This window comes from Nomascus leucogenys, chromosome X (genome assembly GCF_006542625.1).
Source record: "Nomascus leucogenys isolate Asia chromosome X, Asia_NLE_v1, whole genome shotgun sequence".
Lineage (NCBI taxonomy): Eukaryota > Metazoa > Chordata > Mammalia > Primates > Hylobatidae > Nomascus > Nomascus leucogenys.
Window position 1 is genome coordinate 1,775,243 of NC_044406.1, and position 21,119 is coordinate 1,796,361.

At 42.9% G+C, this 21,119-nt stretch overlaps 1 protein-coding gene across 1 annotated transcript in view; it reads right to left on the bottom strand.

Annotated features, from left to right (window-relative positions):
• MXRA5 (matrix remodeling associated 5) overlaps positions 1-21,119 on the bottom strand; it is a 34,346-nt gene that overhangs the window by 3,276 nt on the left and 9,951 nt on the right. The window contains exons 3-6 of the mRNA XM_030807463.1: positions 16,166-16,295; positions 15,527-15,917; positions 8,251-13,215; positions 5,386-6,286 (exon numbers count right to left, since the gene is read on the bottom strand). Coding sequence (XP_030663323.1) covers positions 5,386-6,286; positions 8,251-13,215; positions 15,527-15,917; positions 16,166-16,295 — 6,387 coding nt within the window. The remainder of the gene's footprint in view (positions 1-5,385; positions 6,287-8,250; positions 13,216-15,526; positions 15,918-16,165; positions 16,296-21,119) is intronic.

Sequence of the window (21,119 nt, forward strand, 5' to 3'; positions counted from 1 at the left end):
ATGGGTTCAAGGACATGAAATGTAGTCAAAGACGTCAATCCCATTCCTGCGAGTGTGTGTGGATCAAGTATTTGCACGGTGGTCATTACAGAAGTCATTGTAACAACAAAATCAGATAAAATGCTACAGTCATGGAGATGGTGATGAATCTGGGTCAACCTTATAAAGATGTTAAATTCTTCCTGGAGAAAATGCTTTAGACACGGTTTCTACTCTTGGCAATTTCTTTTTTTAAAGTTGTTGTATCCCAGTTTTGGGCAAGAGTCAGAAAAGCAACTCTAATATGGTCATGTAATTATGGTTATGCCAGAGTTTCAAGGTGAGTTTCAAGGATAAAATTGGGCTCTTCAGAAGCTGGCACTATTGGTGTAACAGGTTTTCTAGAATTTGTAATTAAAGCTAAATAATGCTCACTAGCTAAAACCTCAAGGCTGGTGTATCATTCTTCCCCATGAAGTCCAAGCACTGCTGAGTTAATAATTACAAAAAGGTTTAACAGAGGCAACCTAGAAAGGATGATAGGAAAATCTTCATTATGTATGTAAGAGTTTTATAAATACTGAAGTATTCTTTAGTTATTCAGGACTAATATGTTGAATAATCCAGTGAAAAGATTGAGAAAGTTCTCATTTTTAAAATTGTCCCTATTGAATTCTCAATTACACATACATTATAATGGGAGCCTTAATATTTCCTAAATACCACACTTTTTTTTTTTTAAGAACTGAGGGCTTGTTTGTCACCCAGCCCTAACTGTAGTCTCGATCTCCTGGACTCAAGGGACGCTTCCATCTCAGCCTCCTGAGTAGCGTGGACTACAACCATACACCAATATCCCTGGCTGGAGTTTTTTAAATTTTTTATTTTGTAGAGAAGGGATCTTGCTATGCTGTCCAGGCTGAGTTTGAACTCCTGGACTTAAGTGATCCTTCTGCCTTGGTCTCCCAAAGTGCTGGGATTACAGGCATGAGCCACCATACCTGGCAACACTCCATTTTTCTAATGTCATGTCTAAGACAGTGTCATAGATCTTTTAAAAAATGAGCCCAGTTGTGATTACATTCAACCTAATCATTGTAATAAAAGCAATGATTAACAATGACCATATACACTGTTTTGTGGGCCATGAGTGAGAATCAAGTCAATCTAACTTGGTAAGGAATTTAATAGGTGTGGGACAGGCAAGGACATTTAAATGTGCCTTGGAATTTGAATCCAAAAATGAGTATGGTAGCATGTGTCTGTAAACATTCTGAGGCTTCCATTAACAGTGATTCCTAGCCCAGTTGTCATCAGAATCAACTGAGCAAATCTCAAAGCCACAGATGCCTATGCATCGTGAGAGATTCAGCTTCAAGAAACGAAGCTCTGATATTTGTTTTTGTTTTTGTTTTTTGAGATGGAGTCTCGCTCTGTCACCCAGGCTGGAGTGCAGTGGCCTGATCTCGGCTCACTGCAACCTCTGCCTCCCGGGTTCAAGTGATTCTCCTGCCTCAGCCTTCCGAGTAGCTGGGTCTACAGGCATAGGCCACCACACCCTGCTAATTTTTGTATTTTGAGTAGAGACGTGGTTTCACCGTATTGGTCAGGCTAGTCTCGAACTCCTGACCACAAGCAATCCACCCACCTCGGCCTCCCAAAGTGCTGGGATTACAGGCGTGAGCCACCGTGCCTGGCTCAATATTTGTATTTTTAAATAGCAGGGCAGAGCCTGCTCTTTGATAAAATGCACATGGTTTGTTCAATTACACTTTACTAAGAATATAGTCAGAATTTACTAAGAATGAAGTGACAGAAATAATGGTTTATAATTTACTTAGGATTTATATGGAAACATTAATGGAATGACTCAAAAATCTTACTGGAACTGCATTCTTGTACTGTTATCCATTCAAAATTGCCTCCACCATGCCAAATTCAATGGAAAACAGTTCTCTATGTGGCAGCACATCTGCTAAGCTGGAAGGCATTCCTGGATAAATTGGGTACATGGTTCTTCTGGATTGATTGTGCAAGCTCTTCAGGGCACCACCCAGCCATCTAAAGTATAAAATACAGGCAGGGAAAAGGCATCTCAGCCCTTTTCCTGAGTTGCAAAGAGTCCTGGAAGGTCAGACACAACTGTGCAGAAGAAAACCTTGGACGCTGATTTTGCTCCCACCCTGGGGAGGGACCCACGGTGAGAGGCTTTCCTGCTCGAGCTACTGAGTGCTGAAGACAGCACAATCCAGGGGTTCTCCACCATGGCACTGTGAATTTAGTTGGACTCCATTTTACCTTTCCTCTACTGTCTGGGTCCTCTATTTTTTGAAACGCTTATTAAAGAGATATTAGCTCTTTTTTGGTATCTAGCTCAGAGTTTCTCAACCTTGGCACTAGGGACATTTGGGGCTAGAAGATTCTCTGTGAAGGGGCCATCCTGTGAACTGTAGTGTCCCCGGACTCCACCCACCAGATGCCAGTAGCATCCATCCCATCTGTGATAACCAAAAAATGTTGCCAGACATAGCCAAATGTCTCCTGGGAGTAAAATCTCCTTGGCTGCAAACAACTGCCATAGCTAGCTAGATAGATAAATCAGTAGACAAACAGATAGATGGATGGATAGATAGATAGATAGATAGACAGACAGACAGACAGACAGATAGATAGATATGGATGGATAAATGGATGGATAGATGGATGGATGGATGAATAGATGGATACATAAGAGATAAGAATGGATGGATAGGTTAGGTAAATATACATGGATGGATGGATAAGCAGGTATATAGATAGATAGACCAACATTTTCATACTAAGATAGGGTTTCTTGGCTTCAGTACTAGGGACATTTAAGGCTGGATGGAGGATTCTCTGTGGTGGGTCTGTCCTGTGCACTGTAGGGTGTTGAGCAGCATCTCCGGGCTCCACCCACCAGATGCCAGTAACATTCATCCCATTTGTGACAACCAAAAAAATGTTGCCAGACATAGCCAAATATCTCATGGGTATAAAATCTTCCTGGTTGTAAACAACTGCCATAGACAGATAGGTAGGCAGATTAGATAGATAGATAGATAGATAGATAGATAGATAGATAGATATAGATAGATATGGGTGGATGGATGAATGAATAGATACATAAGAGATAAGGATGGATGGACAGGTTAGGTATACAGGAATGAATGAATGGATAAATAGATAGGTAAATGGATAGGCAAAATCTTACATGCTAAGACAGGGTTACTTGACCTCAGCAGTATTAACATTTAAGGCAAGATGAATGCTAATCTGTGGTGGGGTGTCCTGTGCACTGTAGGGTGTTGAGCAGCATCCCGGGGCTGCAGCCACCATATACCAGAAGCACACCCTCCACCCCAGAGTCGTCATGACCTAAAATGTCTCCATACATCACCAAGTGTCCCTTGGGGACAAAGGAACACCTGATGCCTGGTTGCAAACCACTGCCATAGATGATGGATGGATAGACAGACAGACAGACAGACAGACAGATAGATAGATAGATGATAGATAGATAGATAGATAGATGATAGATGATAGATGAAATAGGTAGAAGGATGGATGGATAGATAGATAGATAGATGATAGATAGATAGATAGATAGACGATAGATAGATGATAGATAGATAGATAGATGATAGATAGATAGATAGATAGATAGATAGATAGATAGATAGATAGATAGATGATAGAATCTTTCAGGCTAAGACAGAGGTACCTGACCTCGGCACTATGGATATTGAAGGTAGGCTGGATGACTATCTGTGATGGGCCATCCTGTGCACTGCAGGGTGTTGAGTGCTGTCCCTGGGCTCCACCCACCAGATACCAGAAGCACCCACTGCCACATTTGTGATAATCAAAGGTGTCTTCAGATATTGCCAAGGGTTGTCTTGGGGCAAAATCACCCTTGGTTGAAAAGCATTGCCATAAACCTGTATATCTGGGAACTGATGACACTTGATTAGAAGGTGGCTTGGCTTTCTTCATAGCCCAAGTACATTTTTATCATTTCAAGTGCACTATGTTGGTGTGGTAATGATGCTTTTAAAACAATGTATGCACTTTGACTGTATCAATAATGCCATATTAAAATAAAGCCTAACACGTCTATGTATTTTGTTGAAATCAATGATGGAAATAGAGGCAAGCTGAATTGTTTGTCCTAACATTATAGTTAAACATATAATCACTAAAACAAGAATTTCTTGGTTCATTTATCTTTTTTTCTTTTTTCTTTTTTTATGGGGCAAGAGAGGAGGAAGTTAAGTATTTGTTAAGAAGTTAAGTATTTGTTCTGGATCCGAGTTTAGAGGGACAAAATTTCATTGCATAAAAATCACACACCGGGGCTGGGTGCAGTGGCTCACGCCTGTAATCCCAGCACTTTGGGAGGCCGAGGTGGGCAGATCACGAGGTCAGGAGATCGAGACCATCCTGGCTAACACGGTGAAACCCCGTCTCAACTAAAAACACAAAAAATTAGCTGGGCGTGGTGGCGGGCACCTGTAGTCCCAGCTACTCGGGAGGCTGAGGCAGGAGAATGGCATGAACCTGGGAGGCGGAGCTTGCAGTGAGCCAAGATCTCCAGCCTAGGCGACAGAGTGAGATTCCGTCTCAAAAAATAAAAATAAAAAAAAAATCACACACCGGGCCAGGCACAGGGGCTCAAGCCTGTCATCCCAGCACTTTGGGAGGTCAGGGCGGGAAGATTGCTTGAGGTGAAGTGTTCGAGATCATCCTTGGGAATATAGCAGATTTCATCTCTACAAAAAGTAAATAATAATAATAATAACAAGCCGTGCCTCATGGTGCACACCTGTAGTCCCAGCTACTCAGGAGGCTGAGGCTGGACGACTCCTTGAACCCAGAAGTTTGAGGCTGCAGTGAGCTATGATCGCACCACTGCACTCCAGCCTGGGCAACATAGTGACCCCTGTCTCTAATGAATTTATTATTATTATTATTTGAGATGGAATGTCACTCTGTCATCCAGGGTGGAGTGAAGTGGCATGATCTTGGCTCACTGCAACCTCCACCTCCCGGGTTCAAGCAATTCTCCTGCTTCAGCCTCCAGAGTAGCTGGGACTACAGAAGCTCGCCACCACGCCTGGCAAATTTTTGTATGTTTATTAGAGACAGTGTTTCTTTCACCATGTTGGCCAGGCTGGTCTGGAACTCCTGACCTCAAGTGATCCGCCCGCCTCGGCCTCCCAAAGTGCTGGGATTACAGGCGTGAGCCACAGTGCCCTGCTAATTAATTTCATTTAATTTTATCGGACGCAGGGAGCAATGTGTGTGCATATTCATCCTGAAAAAGGACTCATATTCGTTGGGGCCACGAGCCCAGCGATTTACAGGAAGCCACGCAGAGCCGCCTACCTGAAGAGCACGTCGATCATCCTCTTGGACGGCAGCCTCCAGAGGATGCGCGGCCAGGGGTCCCCAGAGGCGCTGCAGTCCAGCTTGAGGGTCCCTCCGTACCTGACGTCCGTCCTCCGCGGGGAGGTGCCCGTGATGCGCGCGTTGGCTGCTGCACGCTGCACGTTCAGCTGCACCGTCCTGCGCGCGGAGCCTACCAGGTTGGCGGCCACGCACTCGTAGCGTCCGCTGTCCTTGGGCGCGAGGTTGCGGATGTAGAGCGTCCCGTTGGGGAAAACAAACAAGTTCCCGTGGAGGAACTGCGAGGGGCGGATCTGGGTACCGTCCCCGAGCACCCAGCGCACGCTGGGCAGGGGCGCAGCCTTGGCAGTGCAGTGAATGTGAATGCTGAGCCCTGGGGGCAGCGAGATGTTCTCCAGCTTCTCCTGGTGGATAACGGGGGGCAGTGCCGCCACGTGCAGGCGGATGGCCAGGCTGTCCGCCCCGGCTGCATTGCTGGCCACGCACTTATAGACGCCTCTGTCTGAGAAGGACGCCTCCTTGATGGAAAGGGTCCGGTTTTCGTGCAGGGTGATGCGGCCCTCCACGGGGGACACAGTTTGCCACACCCTCCTGTCGGGGAAGATCCAGGAAATTTGGGGGGCTGGGGTCCCTTTGGCCAGACACTCCATTGCAATGGTGTCTCCCAGGTAGACAGTGACGTCCTGGTAGTGGGAGGCTAGGATTTGAGGTTGCTGCATGGTGACCGAGAGCAAGACCACCATCCTGTCCAGGCCGTGCAGGTTGCTGGCGGTGCACATATACTGGCCTCGATCCTGCACTTGAACCTTCCGTATCACTAAGGTACCGTTCTTGAGAACCTCAAACCGTTGTATCCTGGTATTCGGAGTCATAAGAGCTCCTGGAGAAAATTAACACAGTCAGCTTTGGCATAAACTGTGCCCTTTTGATAATGCTCAAACGAGCAGTATTAGTTAATCTAATTCTCCACTTTATCACCCGGACAGCAAAAGCAAATGTAGAAAGTAGAGTGTTTTAGTGTTTTTAAAAGTTTTTTTATGTTTATTTTATTTGTTAGAGATAGGGTCTTGCTCTGTCTCCCAGGTGAGAGTGCAGTGGTACAATCATAGCTCACTGCAGTCTCAACCTCCTGGACTCAGCCTTCTCAGTAGCTGGGGCTACAGGTGCAGGCCACCACTCCTGGATAATTTAAATTTTTTTTTTTTTTTTTTTTTTTTTTTTTGTAGAGACATGGTTTTGCTGTGTTGCCCAGGTTGGTCTTGAACTCCTGACCTCAAGTGATTCTCTTGTCTTGGCTACCCAGAGTGCTGGGATTACAAGTGTGAGCCACCACACCCAGCCTGTTTTGGTCCTAATCATTAAAGAAATGTAAAACTGAGATATCATCTCATGCCTGCTGGAATGACTATTATCAAAAAGACCAAAAACAACAGACGCGGGTGAAGATGTGGAGAAAAGGGCACCCTCATACACTGTTGGTGGGAACGTAATTTGGTACAACCAGTATGGAAAACAGTATGGAGTTTCCTCATAAAACTCACAATAGAGGTGCCTATGGTCTAGCAATCCCACTACTGGGTATTTATCCAAAGGAAATGAAGTCAGTATGTTGACAAGACATCTGCACTCCCGTGTTTACCACAGTGCTATTCACAATAGCCAAGATATGGAATTCAGCTAAGTGTCCATCAATGAATGAGTGGATAAAGAGAATGTGGCATATATGCACAATGAAATACCATTCTGTCTTTTGTTTTACTTTTTTCTTTTTTAAAAAAACGAAATTCTGTCATTCGCCACAACATAAATGAACCTGGAGGACATTAGGTTAAGTGAAATAAACCAGGCACAGAAAGACAAATAAACTGCATGATCTCACTTATATGTGCAGTGTAAGAAAGTTGAACTCATAAAAGCTGAAGCAGATAGTGGAATGGTGGTTACCAGGGGCTGGGGGTGGGAGTAAAGGAAAGATATTAATTAAAGAGTATGAAGTTCAGTTAGGAGGAATATGCTTAAGTGATATTATACTCATGGCAACTATAGTTGATAACAATTTAGCTTATACTTGAAAATTGTTGAGAGTAGATTTTGTGTTGTTTTGTTTCTCTTTTTCATTTTTCCACTAGTCCCAGAAACAGGGCCATCGTCAGGCAAAGGACAGCAAACGTGGGTTTAATAGAGAATTCTGGAAGCAGGCGTGAGTCCCAGCCACTTCCAAGGTGAGCTAAGATGCCACAAGCTCAAGTACTAGAGACACAGCCTCTCCCTTCCGTATGTATGCTCATGCTGTTCTCCTGAACTCCTCGGGCTAGCTGGCTGCATGGGCATCCCCGGCTTGCAGTGGCCAGCCACCCCTGCCCAGAGAGGCCCTTGAGTCCATAAGAAAGGTAAATGAATCCTAAAGTCAGACTCCAGTACCTTTCTCCTACACAAACTCCGGTTAAAGTGTAGATTGGGTGCATATGGACATAAAAATAGGACAAATAGACACCTGGGACTACTAGAGGAGAGAGGGAGGGGCGGCAAGGGCTGAAAAATCTACCTATTGGATGCCATGCTCACTACCTGGGTAATGAGATCATTTGTGCCCCAAACCTCAGCATCACGCAATATACCCATGTGACAAACCTGCACATGTTCCCCCTGCATCTAAAATAAAAGCTGAGATTATAAGGATAAAAATAAACACTTATTCGAGTAAAAGAATTCCCCAAATGTGTTATAAAAATTTTTCCTAATGTGTTTATGTTGTTCACCACATGCTGTTTTAATGTATTATATTGCTAGCCAACAAAATGAAAACTGAACAACGAAAAAAAAGTAGATGCTTAAGCATCTTACCTGTGGAAACCTTTGTCCAAGTAACGAAAGGCTTTGGTTTTCCTGCTGCCTCACAGGGGAACACAGCGTCTGTCTCGGCGGTGACGGACACAGTCTGTGGGGACTTGGTGAGGATTTGGGGCTTTTCCCCAAGAGACCAGAATTTGGATGCAGGCGGTCCTCCTGCAAAGAACTTTGAGCTGCTCTGGTGGAAGCTTCCTGAGGACTGGATAGAAGATGTTATAAAGGAGACAGAACTCTGGGTGGAAGACACCACAGGGATATTCTGTAAGTTAGTTGAGGGTGACCCCGTGGTCCGCGGAGTGTGCAACAATGGAGGTGCCGGAGGGCCAAAGTCCAGATGGAAGGTGCTATGGGCATGTATCGTGTTGTAGGAACCTGGAGTAACTTTTCTCTCTCTTGTTACTGGGGCAGGAGAAGTGGGTATCTGGGGTCTCCGGGTGACTCCCAACTGTGGAAAAGAAAGAGTCTTGTTGGTGAAGAAAGGGAAGCTTCCATTGGAATAATGAGGAATTCTTGGACGGGGAGGCTTTCCAACTGGGTTTCTTGCCTCAGGGATGTTGTTATTTCCAAACACTTTGGAGTAGCCATTGGATTGGGCAGTTCTTCGGTCGGTAAACTTACTAGAAATGCTGGGTTTGGACATGTGCAATGGGAGAGGAGTTGTTGTACTTGCTAATCTTGGAGTTGTAAACTGTTTGTTCTCTGGCAAAGTCCTAGAAGGATATGTAGTTATTTCTGGTTTGTTGGTCCAGTGACGAGGTGACTGGGAAGTTACAAAGTATCTGGAAGCACTTTCTGTGGACATTTCAGGCAGCCTCACTGTTGCCGTTGGTAGGATGGGTTTGGCAGGGGCTCTGGTTAGTTGATGAGAAGCATGAACTCTTTCATCCTGGTGGTGGCTATCTGGGCCACGTGGTAGGCTCCTACTATTAAATACTTGCTTTTCCAATTCCAGCTTTGTAGACAAGTTAAATGCATCCTGGTCGGAAGAGGGTGTTGATAATTCATTTGGCCCTGACATATGCTGTGTTCCTTCATTGTTCACTGGGGTTGCTTCTGTTTCTGGATTCCCCACATAATTCAAGAAAACATTTTTCTTGGAGTCTCTAGATGCTTGAGATATTCTTGGACTGGGAAGTGCTGGCTTAGTGGTGGTGGTTTGTCCCAAAGACACGAGAATCGTGGGTGGGGACAAGGATGCTGGCTCCTTCATCCGGGCAGCAGTAGGGGTGTGATTCTGTGGTCTAGTTTCAGAGTGGAGAATAGCCACAGTGGTTTCATGATGATCTCGATCAAGGGTGGTGGTTTCTGCCTGACTTGAAGCCACCTCCACTTTTATGCTTGAGAGAGTTGTGGAAGAACCAGCTTCTTCTTGGTGAAATGGTGTGGAGACTGTCACAGAGGACGAAAACTCAGAAGTAAAATCCACAACCTCAAGCTCTTTAAGAAGGGGAGGGTCTGTAAGGTTTTCCCCAGAAGTGGTAACAGGTATGTCTGTCTGTAGCCTCCCAGGCTGGGCTGTCCTTGAGGGATTCCAGGTTGGAGTTCCTGGGAAGCCTATAGGAGCGGATTCTTCCTTAAATTCTCCCATAGTGGAGACCAAGGAGCGAGAAGTTGGTATGACATTAGTAATTGACTCACCAGTGACTAAAATGTCACTTTTATGTTTGTCAACATTTGTGGCAACATCATCCTTAATTTCTTTTCCATCTGATGTGGGTTTATATGTGACTGGAAGTGTCTCTTGGACTTTAGGGTAAGATGAATATATTTTTGTGGTGGTTGTCATGTAATCTAAGGAAACATAAGGGCCCTCAGTTTTCAGAGAAACATTTCTAGGCAAAAGTATAGTTTCTGAACTGGGAGTAACAATGTTTCTATGTTTATTTTCTGGAGAAGGGCTGGGCTTGGATCCAGACGCTTTTGAGCTCACTGTAGAAGGGGTATATCGATGTTTGTTTGGCCTCTTCCCGTGTTTTCTCCATGGTGTTCCCTTGGATATGGGTTCTGCATTCTTCTCCATTTCCAACTGTTTGGGGGTATTAACTGTGTTATCCACCCAAGCTGTAGGAACCAGAGAACTCTCCACTTGATTTGAAATCTTAATGTCAGGGGCTTGAGTTGGTTGAGTAGAAAAAGTCTCTGATGGGGCAAAAGTTGTGGGTGGGATTTGCTTGTGCCGGTGGCGGAATTTGTTGGGGCGTAATCTCCTTCTCCCATTGGGTCTCCTTCGAGAAGGGTGAGTGCTCACGGTGGATGATGGAGCAACTTTTTGCCTTGGTGTTGTTGCTGTTGTGGTGTCTTTGTCTAGCAGGGTGCCAACTGTGGTTTCCGTGGGCTTCTTAACTGGAGACGTACTGCTCATTATACCTAGTGTGGAGTCAGGCAAAGTGATGGATTTGCTCTCTTGGCCCTCACTCTCAGAACTTCTGGAGTGTGTGGGGTCTCCCTCTAGCATATTTCCTCCCTGTGGTGTCTGAGACATCTCTTTCATACCCTTTTTAATCAGTAAGGTGTCTTGCGTGCTTAGACTACTTTTCACAAGCTGGATGTTCTCTGTCAGTCCTTGTAGATGTGATTGGCCTGGGACACCTGGTTCCCCTACAGTAGACTCCTCAAATGACTGTGATGTACTGGAGTCATTAACCCAGACGGTGGGCGTTGGAGTAAGGTGTGCAAAGGTGTCTTCTTTCATCTTATCTTCATCTGGTTGTGACTTAGTCTCCAAATCTGGGTCAAAGTATTGCACGGGCTCAGACTTAGCCAAGGAGACAGCATCCAATGGAGGCTCATACTCACTGGATGTGGGCTCTGGTGAGGATCCAACATCTGCTGCAGACCAACCTTCTGTTGCTGTCTCTTCATGGATGGGCTCTTCATAGACTGTGTCTAAGGTGTGCAGAGTAGGAGATGGCTCATAAGGCTCAGATATAAGTGTAGGGGCTGCCGTCCCCTTCAGGTCGCCCTCAGTGGAAGTTATCTCCTCAGTCTTCTCGGAAAGCTCATCAACAACTTCTTCCAGAGGTGTGCTTGTTACTTCAGGTTCAACAAGAATAACTCCATTGTTGTGGTGTTCTAGTCCCATGCTGGCCGAGGAAATGGTACCCAAAACGTGCTCTTCTTCACCAAGTAGAGGTACATCTGCTGAGGATTCTTCAGCACTGGTTACTGTCTGCACAGGAGATGCCGAGGGGGGAGAAACAGCAGGCAAAGGTGGCGTGACTTCTAGACTCAAGGATGGAGGACTTGTGGTTTTAATCACTGGGGGTACTTCTGTGCCCTTAGGGAGATTTTTCCCACGGACTTTGGCTAAAATATCAGCCCAGCGCTCTGGATTAATCTTTTTGTTTGCCATGTTTATCCTTCGTCTAGATTCAAACACTCTGCGACCTTCTGCAACATTGGTCTCTGGTTCTTTTTCCGAATGCTTCCAGAGTTTCAGCTTTCTTCTCCCTTTCTTGGCTTTCTTATCTCCATTGATGGCGTCATCCTTTGTTTTGAGGAACACCTCTTGGTCCTTTGGATGCAGAAGTCTCCTTGAAGTGTTCTCTTCATCTCCCATGCCTGAGCCCCCTTCATCCTCCACGATGTCTTCTCTGACTCTGGAAAGAGCCTTTGCACCTGGGCGTCTGCCTCTTTTGGATGGCGAGCCAGACCCTTTCTTGGTCACTGTGATTCCCACCGTAAAATGGTCTGCCCCTTGCTGGTTGACAGCCACACATCTGTAGTAACCACTATCGCTGACTTGGACCTTTGGGATGGAAAGAGTTCCATTTGGCAGCATGTATACATGTGATGTGTTAGCCAAATCATTAATTATCCTTCTGTTTGGAAGAATCCAGCTAAGGTGGGCTTCGGGTATTGCTAAAGCATTGCAAGGCAATGTCACCGGCTCCCCTGGGTTCTTCCCAATTGTCACTGTGTCTTTCTCGGCTGGCTGAGTGGAGGGAGACTGCACAAGTACCCTGTATACCATACGGTCCATTTCGTCCCTCACTTGAGCAATGCACTGGTACAAGCCCGAGTCAGATGGCTCCATGGACTTGATCCTCAGCCAGCCACTGCTGAGAATGGAGAACTTGCTGTCTGGGTCATCCATGGGCGCTTTCAGGATGGAGCCATCTGGAAGCACCCAGAAGATAGACGGACTCTCAGAAGCTTTCACATTGCAGCTCAACTGGCATGGACCCCCTTCCAGGACAGTCTGATCTCTTTGCACAGCTCTGCTAGGCTCAATCATTACCCAGCTTCTGCCCCGAGCCTGCCTTGTATCTTTGGTGGATATTGTTTGAGAATACTGGGTGTAGCAGGAAAGTAGCACCTTCTTGGCCGTACTCTGACGTCGGTTCAGCTGGATATCTATGGATGGCTGCATGACCCATTCTGGTTCTGCAAGAATCTGGGCTCTCACACCTGTGTAGTAAAGAGCTTCCTCATCAGCATCCTGCCTGTACTGGTAGCTGACTCTGGGGTCTTTGCTGAGCATGAGCTCTCTGTGTAGCTTCACGGGAACTTCACTGTAGTATGCTATCAATTTCCATAGCTTTTCGTAGTTTTCCCGGGTCATTGGACACTCAAAGTCCAAGGCAACTGTTGCATTTATGTCAATATCTGGAGGATCCGTTTGGTTTAAGTGAATTTTGTACACATCCATTGGTTTCTTGATGTCACAGACCAAGTTCACCATGTTCCCGTGCTCATCAGTCATATTCAAAGAGACGCTCCACTGGGGGAGTTGGAATTTCTCCAGGATGAGCTGGCTGTCACCATCCTCTTCTGGTTCTTGCTCCTCCTCAATACTCCTGCTCCTGTTCTGTCTCAGAGGGGACTCTATTGAAGGCTTCAGACAAGTCAGGTCCTTCAGCTTGTGAATCTCATGTTTGTACAACTTCTTTGGACTGAAGCACATTGCACACAACTGACCGCCTTCATAAGCTTTGTCCTTTTTACACTTCAGAATTCCTAAAACAAATAAGCAAATAGACACTCAATAGGGTAAGGAGCCAAAGAATAGCACACCTTCACATGGCCAGAGGATAAAGCTTATGTTTGCGTCCTTATCACCAGCTGTAATCCCGTAAGCAAGGAATCCTATACATGAGTTGCGTCTGAGGCTTCATGTTAAACCACAGTTTTAGCACACTGTGTGGTAACTAATGGGTGCTTTATAACTGCTTAACCATTAATAATAATTTTTACTTAAAAATGTCTTAAAATTCTTACTAATGGGTATTTAAAAAACATTTCTAAGTTAAAGAAAACAACTTCATTCACATACATTATACAATGTACCTTCTGTGAAAGTTTAGGAGAATCTATATAAATAACTGCAAACTGGGGAAGCATTTCATGGTAAAAGGATGAATCTTTGCATGTATCACATCATATCTACTTTTTGTTGTTTTTCATCTTCATATATATACCAATATATATTAAAAAAATCTTGATCTATATCTAGCTCAATATATACAAATATGTATCTATCTTAATAGATATATAGATAGATAGATAATATATAGATATATAATAGATATATATCTATAGATATATATCTGATATATCTATATATCTGATATATATCTAATATAATAAATATATAAATAAAAAAAAAAAAATAAAAAAAAAATAAAAATATAATATATATCAGATATATAGATATATATCAGATATATATCTATAGATAGATATACAGATATATATCTATATATAGATATATAATAGATACATATCTATATAATATATCTACAACTATATATAAACATATATTGATATATTAATAAATATATATTAATATGTAGATATATATTGACATATAATCAATGTATATTTATATCTAAGTATATATAAATAATATATATGGATATAAATATACAAACCCGTGAAAGTATTTTCAGGTAAAAGGAAGAATCTTTGGCATGTATCACATCATATAGATGTACATATATTTATATATATAATAATATATTTATATATAAATATATAAATTATTTATTATAAATTTATAATTTATAAATTATTTATAAATAAATATAATCAATATGTATGTATCTGGGTAACTATATTTATATTTATAACTCTGTATATTTATAAATTTATAATATATAATTTATATATAATCAGTATGTATCTATCTAGGAACTATCTATATTTATAAATTTGTAATATATAATTTATATATAATCAATATGTATGTATCTAGGTAACTATATCTATATTTATAACTATGTTTATAAATTTATAATATATAATTGATATATAATCAACATGTATCTATCTAGGAACTATATCTATATTTATAATTGTATAATATATAATTTATATATAATCAGCATGTATGTATCTAGGTAACTATATCTATATTTATAACTATATTTATAAATTTATAATATAATGTATATATAATCAATATGTATGTATCTAGGTAACTATATCTATATTTATAACTCTCTCTATATTTGTAGTAAACACTTCACAGAGTGTTTGCTTTTGAGTTCACATTGTCCTCTTGGTCTCCTGGATATGAAATCCTCTGGAATTTTCTCCGTCCTTTCTGGCCACAACTCGGTCTCAGTCACTGCTTCCTCCTCCTCCTCTGCCTGAATCTTTGCTGACTGGGTCCTCCTTGACTTGGTCCTAAGCCCCTTTCCTTTCTGGTCGGCTTCAGCGTCAATGGCCTCTCCCACATGTGTGGTTCCAATTACCATCCACCCGCCAGCGATGACTACCATATGCGCTTCTCTAGTCCAAACACATTCCCTGAGTTCCACACCCCATTGCCTCTTTGACATGTCTATTTAGATAGCAAGAAGGGTCCTCAAACTGACATCTATGATCGCTTCCCTGTCCGTAAAATAATGACCTTGTAGCCACTCCTCTCACCAGCCTGCTCTTTTCCAAGCATCCTTTGTGACTTTCTCATGGAACATGCACTCACAGCCCCTTCCCAGTTCCAGTTTCCCACATTAAGCTGCAGTCCAAGGCTGGCATGATCCTCCAGATACCCATTCCCTGGCAACCCACATCACCTGTATGCAACTGATTACATGAGCACTGCATTTCACTAAGGGATAACTGCCTTTGCGTTGGGGAATGGAGATGTCTTAACATTTAAGTGGTAACGTTTAAAGTGTGAGTTCCTGTCTCGCTGATTGGGTGCTCAGATTTCATCGAAGGCAAGATGAGTAAGTCAATATAAGAACCTTGGAGAATGGAACGTCCCCAAAAAGATAAAAGAATGTGCAGCTAGGAGTGGTCTGCTCTCCTCTTTTCTTACCTCTGGATTTTGCATCCCATTCCAAAAACCATCTCATCTCACAGTCGCAGGTCCACGGATTTCCCTGCAAGTAAAGATTCTCCAGAAGCGGCATGTTCTGAAGCATGCTGGCAGGAAGAGTTCTAATCATGTTCTCCGCTAAGTAGAGGTGCCTTATGGTGGAGAGTCTGAAATGATCCAGAAATGTGAACGTGGAGAAGGTGCTGGGGTGCAGCTGGTGGAGGAGATTTCCTTCCAAATGGAGTAGCCTCAGAGACATTAAGCCGTTGAAAGCTTGAGGGTGGATAAACTCGATCTTGTTGTGGTCAATGTGCAGCCTCATTAAGTTAGAGAGACCCTGGAGGGTCTGTCCTGTGATCACTCTCAGCTTGTTGTAGCTGAACTTGAAAACCTACAAGGACAGAGGAAAACAAAACAAAACAAAACAAAACAAACAAAAGGATTCTGTTTATAGTTTAAAAAGCCACAACCACAAACAGAAGCCAGTACAAAGGGCTGGAGAGTAATGACATGAAGCTTGTCTTTCATGTCAAACAATAGCCGTTTTATTGATCATTAAGGAGAATGACATAGTTTCCATTCTTTATTACTGGTCTTAGAGGATGCAATTGATGACACTGATAAATGCCGTGGGTTTACCTGAAGAGAGCTGAGGTCTCTTAAGGCTCCGTCGGGGATGCTTGGGATCTCATTGCCGTGAATCATAAGTAGCTCCAACTTGGTCAGTCCTGCAAATGAGGTTTCTGCCAGGGCCTGTATGCTATTAAACCTAAAGAATAGTAATAATAATAACAATAATAATTAAGAAAATAAATAGCAAATACTTAACTCCCATATGGGAAACGTTCCCTAGCCTGCCCAAGAGCAAATTAGTAAAATGGTGAGTCTTTTTATTTATTTATTTATTTATTTATTTATTTGAGACAATCTTACTCCGTCACCCAGGCTGGAGTGCAGTGGTGCAATCGTAGCTCACTGCAGCCTCCACCTCCCAGGCTCCAGCAATCCTCCCACTTCAGCCTCCCAAGTAGCTGGAACTACAGGCACAGGCCACTATCCCTGGCTAATTTTTTATTTTTCATTTTTGTAGAGACAGGGTCTTGATATGTGCCCAGGCTGGTCTGGAACTCCTGGCCTCATGTGATTCTCCTGCCTGGGCTCCCAAAGTGCTGGGATTACAAGCATGAGCCACTGCACCTGGTCATGAAGTAGTGATTCTGAGGTTATAGGGGTGCCATTCCCAAAGACGTTTATCCCTTTGTGTCCCTATCTCTGGGGTCAAGAAGGAAGTGACACAAATTTATTTGTCTTCGTTCTGTTAAGGAACATTCACGGAGAACTTTGACTTGGAATATGCTGATGTGATCAGGAGGCTATTTTGTGTCCATCAGTAGGATTTAGAATTCAACATGAGGCTGTTCCACATGTCTCTTTCTTGGAAACTCTGTGCTGAAGTGACAGCAATAAAGAGGGACACACGGCTAGCAGGAACGGGAAAATCCACAGCATTGGAATTTGCTTTGCATATGGTAAGAAAGGAGACAGCTCCGTGCTAAGGGCCAAATAGAAATGTTGACCACAGCACCGACACTCTTATTTCCCATGGACAGGCTGCCATGTCTGACGGATGATCAAAGTTACTCGTAGACATGCTAGGTTTCTTTTTTGTTTTGTTTTTTCCTGTAACCTGTCCTCAAGATGAGTTCTTTTTGTTTTAAATTTTTGGTTTTTTGTTGTTGCGTATATAATTGTCAAGATGCTTTCTTGACCAATTTAGAAATTTCTCATTGCCATATTGGTAATAGCGTACAACAATGCTTAAACTTGATCCCTGGATAAGCAATTTGAAAAATGAATAGAGAAGCCTGCACACTGTTACCATAAATCACTGTTTCTGCTGAGATATAACACATCTAGCCTGATATCATTGATTGCTTCTCCTTATCACTTAAATAAAAGGAAATCAATTCGCAGAGAACATAAGTGAACAGCTCATAGCTAAATGCAGCAGATGCTAGCATGGTCCAATTTTCTCATACTCATATGTGCTCAAACCTGGACTACAATTCCAAAGTCAACGGAAACACCAGGTTAGGTGTGACTCCCCTAAGACCCCGCCTTAGGAAGCACCTTTCAGCTACAAATTTTTGAGTGCAGGAAATTTATAAGCTCTACCCTCAAAAACTATTCACCTTGATTGCATCAAACTTTTCAAAGACATCCTTTCATAATTGCATTCTTCTTTTTAAGACCAATTTATGCAAAGAAAACATCAGATGGAATTAAGTGCATCCCACCTTGTTGAAATAATGCTGTATAGATTCAATATGGTATATGGGGATAATATAGTAGAAGATGATCCTATTTCCTGTTCATCATTTTGACTCATGTAGTCAATGAACAATCATATATAGTGGTTCTCTCTTCTTGATTACATTATATTTTCCGCTCTTATTTTTAGTGCGTTACTCCAGTGTCTTGTCAGCTAAGCTCTGCTTTATTTAACACTGGTGAGAGGTAAAATATTAAAAGAATTGGGCTCATAGCTATGTGTGTACCTTATGAACATGCTTTGGATTCCATAGAAGGTGGGAAACTTAGTTGGAATTGAGCCTTGTCCTCTTTGTATTACCTTTTGCCCTTTATCACCTAAACCCCATGAAGCAGGCTAACTTTCCACAGCAGAAACTGAGATTCAAGAAAGTTTCCAGGTTGGGCATGGCAGCTCGTGCCTATAATCCCAGCACTTTGGGAGGCTGGGGAGAGAGGATCACTTGAGCCCAGGAGTTCAAGACCAGCCTGGGCAACATAGTGAGACCTAATCTCTACAAAAAATACAAAAATTCGTTGGGTGTGATGGTGCATGCCTGTGGTCCCAGCTACTCGGGAGACTAAGCAAGAAAGACCACTTGAACCCAGGAGGTCGAGGCTGCAGAGAGCTGTGATTGTGCCACTGCACTCCAGCCTGGGCAACAGAGCAAAACCTCATCTCAAAAAAAAAAAAAAAAAGTAAGAAAGAAAGAAAAAAAGAAACTTTCCAAAATTTTCAAGGAATAGGAAAAAAGAGGTTAAACCATGCAATGTTCCATTCGAAAGTTTTTTTCCTATTACCTAGTGGTATTTTGGTCTTATTAAAACAAGATGGGAACTTAAATATTCCACAAGCAAACACAGTAACAACGACAATAATGTCCCCATTACAGAGAAGAGGAGACTCACAGAAGACATTGAATGCATTCAAGAATACAGTCAGTGAGAGTAAAATCTAGGTATCTTGAGACCAAACTTCAACCTGCATGCAGACACTGTTAACTGAGGTGGGAGAAGCTGTCAATATCGACATTGTATTTTATTTAGTGAGTTCAAATTCATGGAAACATGGTGCAAAACCCCCCGAAATATAATGCTGCAAAAATAAGTGAAATTCAAGGGCATGAAGCTTCATTTCATGTTAAGGATCATGAACCTCCTCAGTGGGTAAAATTCCAAGTAAGAGAAGAAAGAGGTGCATTTTTTCCAATCATGAGCTCAGCAGTTTCCTGTGGAGTATAATAAAGGGGAAGGAAGGTGTTGACTACTGCAAGCTGGGTGGGGAATGGAAGTCCCAGTGTGTAGACGTGAGATCCTTAGAGGTGAGATAGAAGCATAGAAAGGTCTCTGTTTCTCTCTCTCTCTCTCAAGACAGGGTCTGGCTCTGTTGTCCAGGCCAGAGTGTGGTGGCACAGTCTCGGCTCACTGCAACCTCTGTGTCCTGGGCTCAAGCCATCCTCCCACTTCAGCCTTCTAAGTAGCTGTGACTATAAGCACACACCACCACACCTGGCTAATTTTTGTATTTTTAGTGGAGATGGGGCTTCACCATGTTGCCTGAGCTGGTCTTGAACTTCTGAGCTGAAGTGATCTACCCACCTCGGCCTCCCGAAGTGCTGGGATTACAGGCGTCAGCCACCACACCCTCTAGGCCTCATGTTTTGAGGTCAGGCACACTTCACGTTGCCTGCTGGCTATCCCAGAGAAGTGACCAAGCTCTTTGGAAGCTCAAACTCTTCATTAGTAATGCTACTGAGGATTCTTTTTTCGGAGAGCCATGTGTGGGTTACAGGACACAATGTCTGTAGCCACTCAGACATTGCTCTGTGTCAAGGACCGCTACAGAGTTTCTGGAGGGAATAGGTACAACAAGGCTGATACTAGGGAGATCAAAGGGAAAGTCACAGCCAAGGAAGACACAAAAAGAGACATGATAAGAATCCACGAGTTAAAAATGGCAACTAAAATGTAGTTAGGCAGGGGAATAATGAGCAATATGTTATATGAATAAAGACATTCAATGAAGACATATTCAGATGTTCAAAAATTTATACATAATATGAATAATGTAAAAATCATACAAAAATCATAATATTCGTAAACACGTCCATTCAATGATTCTTCTCAGAGACACTCAAACGACCAATTTCAGACCTGATTTCAGCTGAGTCCAGAGTAGAAATCTACCTGATACATTTCTAATTCATTCTTTGCTACGTTATCTTTCCAGGAACTTTGCACCCTGATTCCATACGTTTCAACTCACTAAATAAAATAAAGTGTCAAGTAGATATTGATAGCCCCACCCGCCTCAGTTAATGGTCCCTGAATGCAAGGTAAAGCTTTGGTCTCAAGATCCCTGTATTCTGCCCTAGTGACTGTGTATTCTCGGATGTATTCAGCGTCTTTCAGAGTCTCCTCTCCTCTATAACGGGGACATTATTGTTGTTGTTGCTGTGTTTGCAGGGTTTTTAAGTTCCCATCTTATGGGTCAATGAAGTGTCAATTATGGATAATGACCACACTAAGTTGCCATTTTTTATTTTTTATTTTTTTATTTTTATTTTACTTATTTATTCATTTGAGATGGAGTCTCCCTCTGTCACCCAGGCTGAAGTGCAGTGGCGCCTTCTCCGCTCACTGCAACCTCCACCTCCTAGATTCAAGCAATTCTCTGGCCTCAGCCTCCCAAGTAGCTGGGACTTCAGGTGTGTGCCACCACGCCTGGCTAATTTTTGTATTTTTAGTAGAGACAGGGTTTCACCATGTTGGCCAGGCTGGTCTCAAACTCCTGACCTCAGCTGATCTGCCCGCCTCGGCCTCCCAAAGTGCTGGGATTACAGGCGTGAGCCACCGCGCCTGGCCGCCATTTTTATTTTTAAAAGAATACCTTATTTCTTCTTATTTAAACACAAGCACAGATGATTTGGCACACAAGGGAGGGCCAAGAAAGTCTTACAGGGTGGGTCTGCAGATGGCATCCTCAGAATCATTCAGAGGTTTTTGTTTGACTGAAATAACAACCATGAAGAAAAATGCAATGCACGTGAGTGAGAAGCAGAGAGTCTAAATGTACGTTTCAGAAATGCCAACTACAGAGTGGGACTCTACATGGCACATATTCTCATTCACTCTTTAAATTGATTTTCTGCAAAATCACTATGCAGTGGCAGTAATCATTGCTCAAGATGCACACTACAAAAAGGAATGAAGCTCTGACACAGGCGACCATGTGGGTGACTCTTGAAACGTGTTGTTCACTGAAAGAAGTCCTACAGGTCAC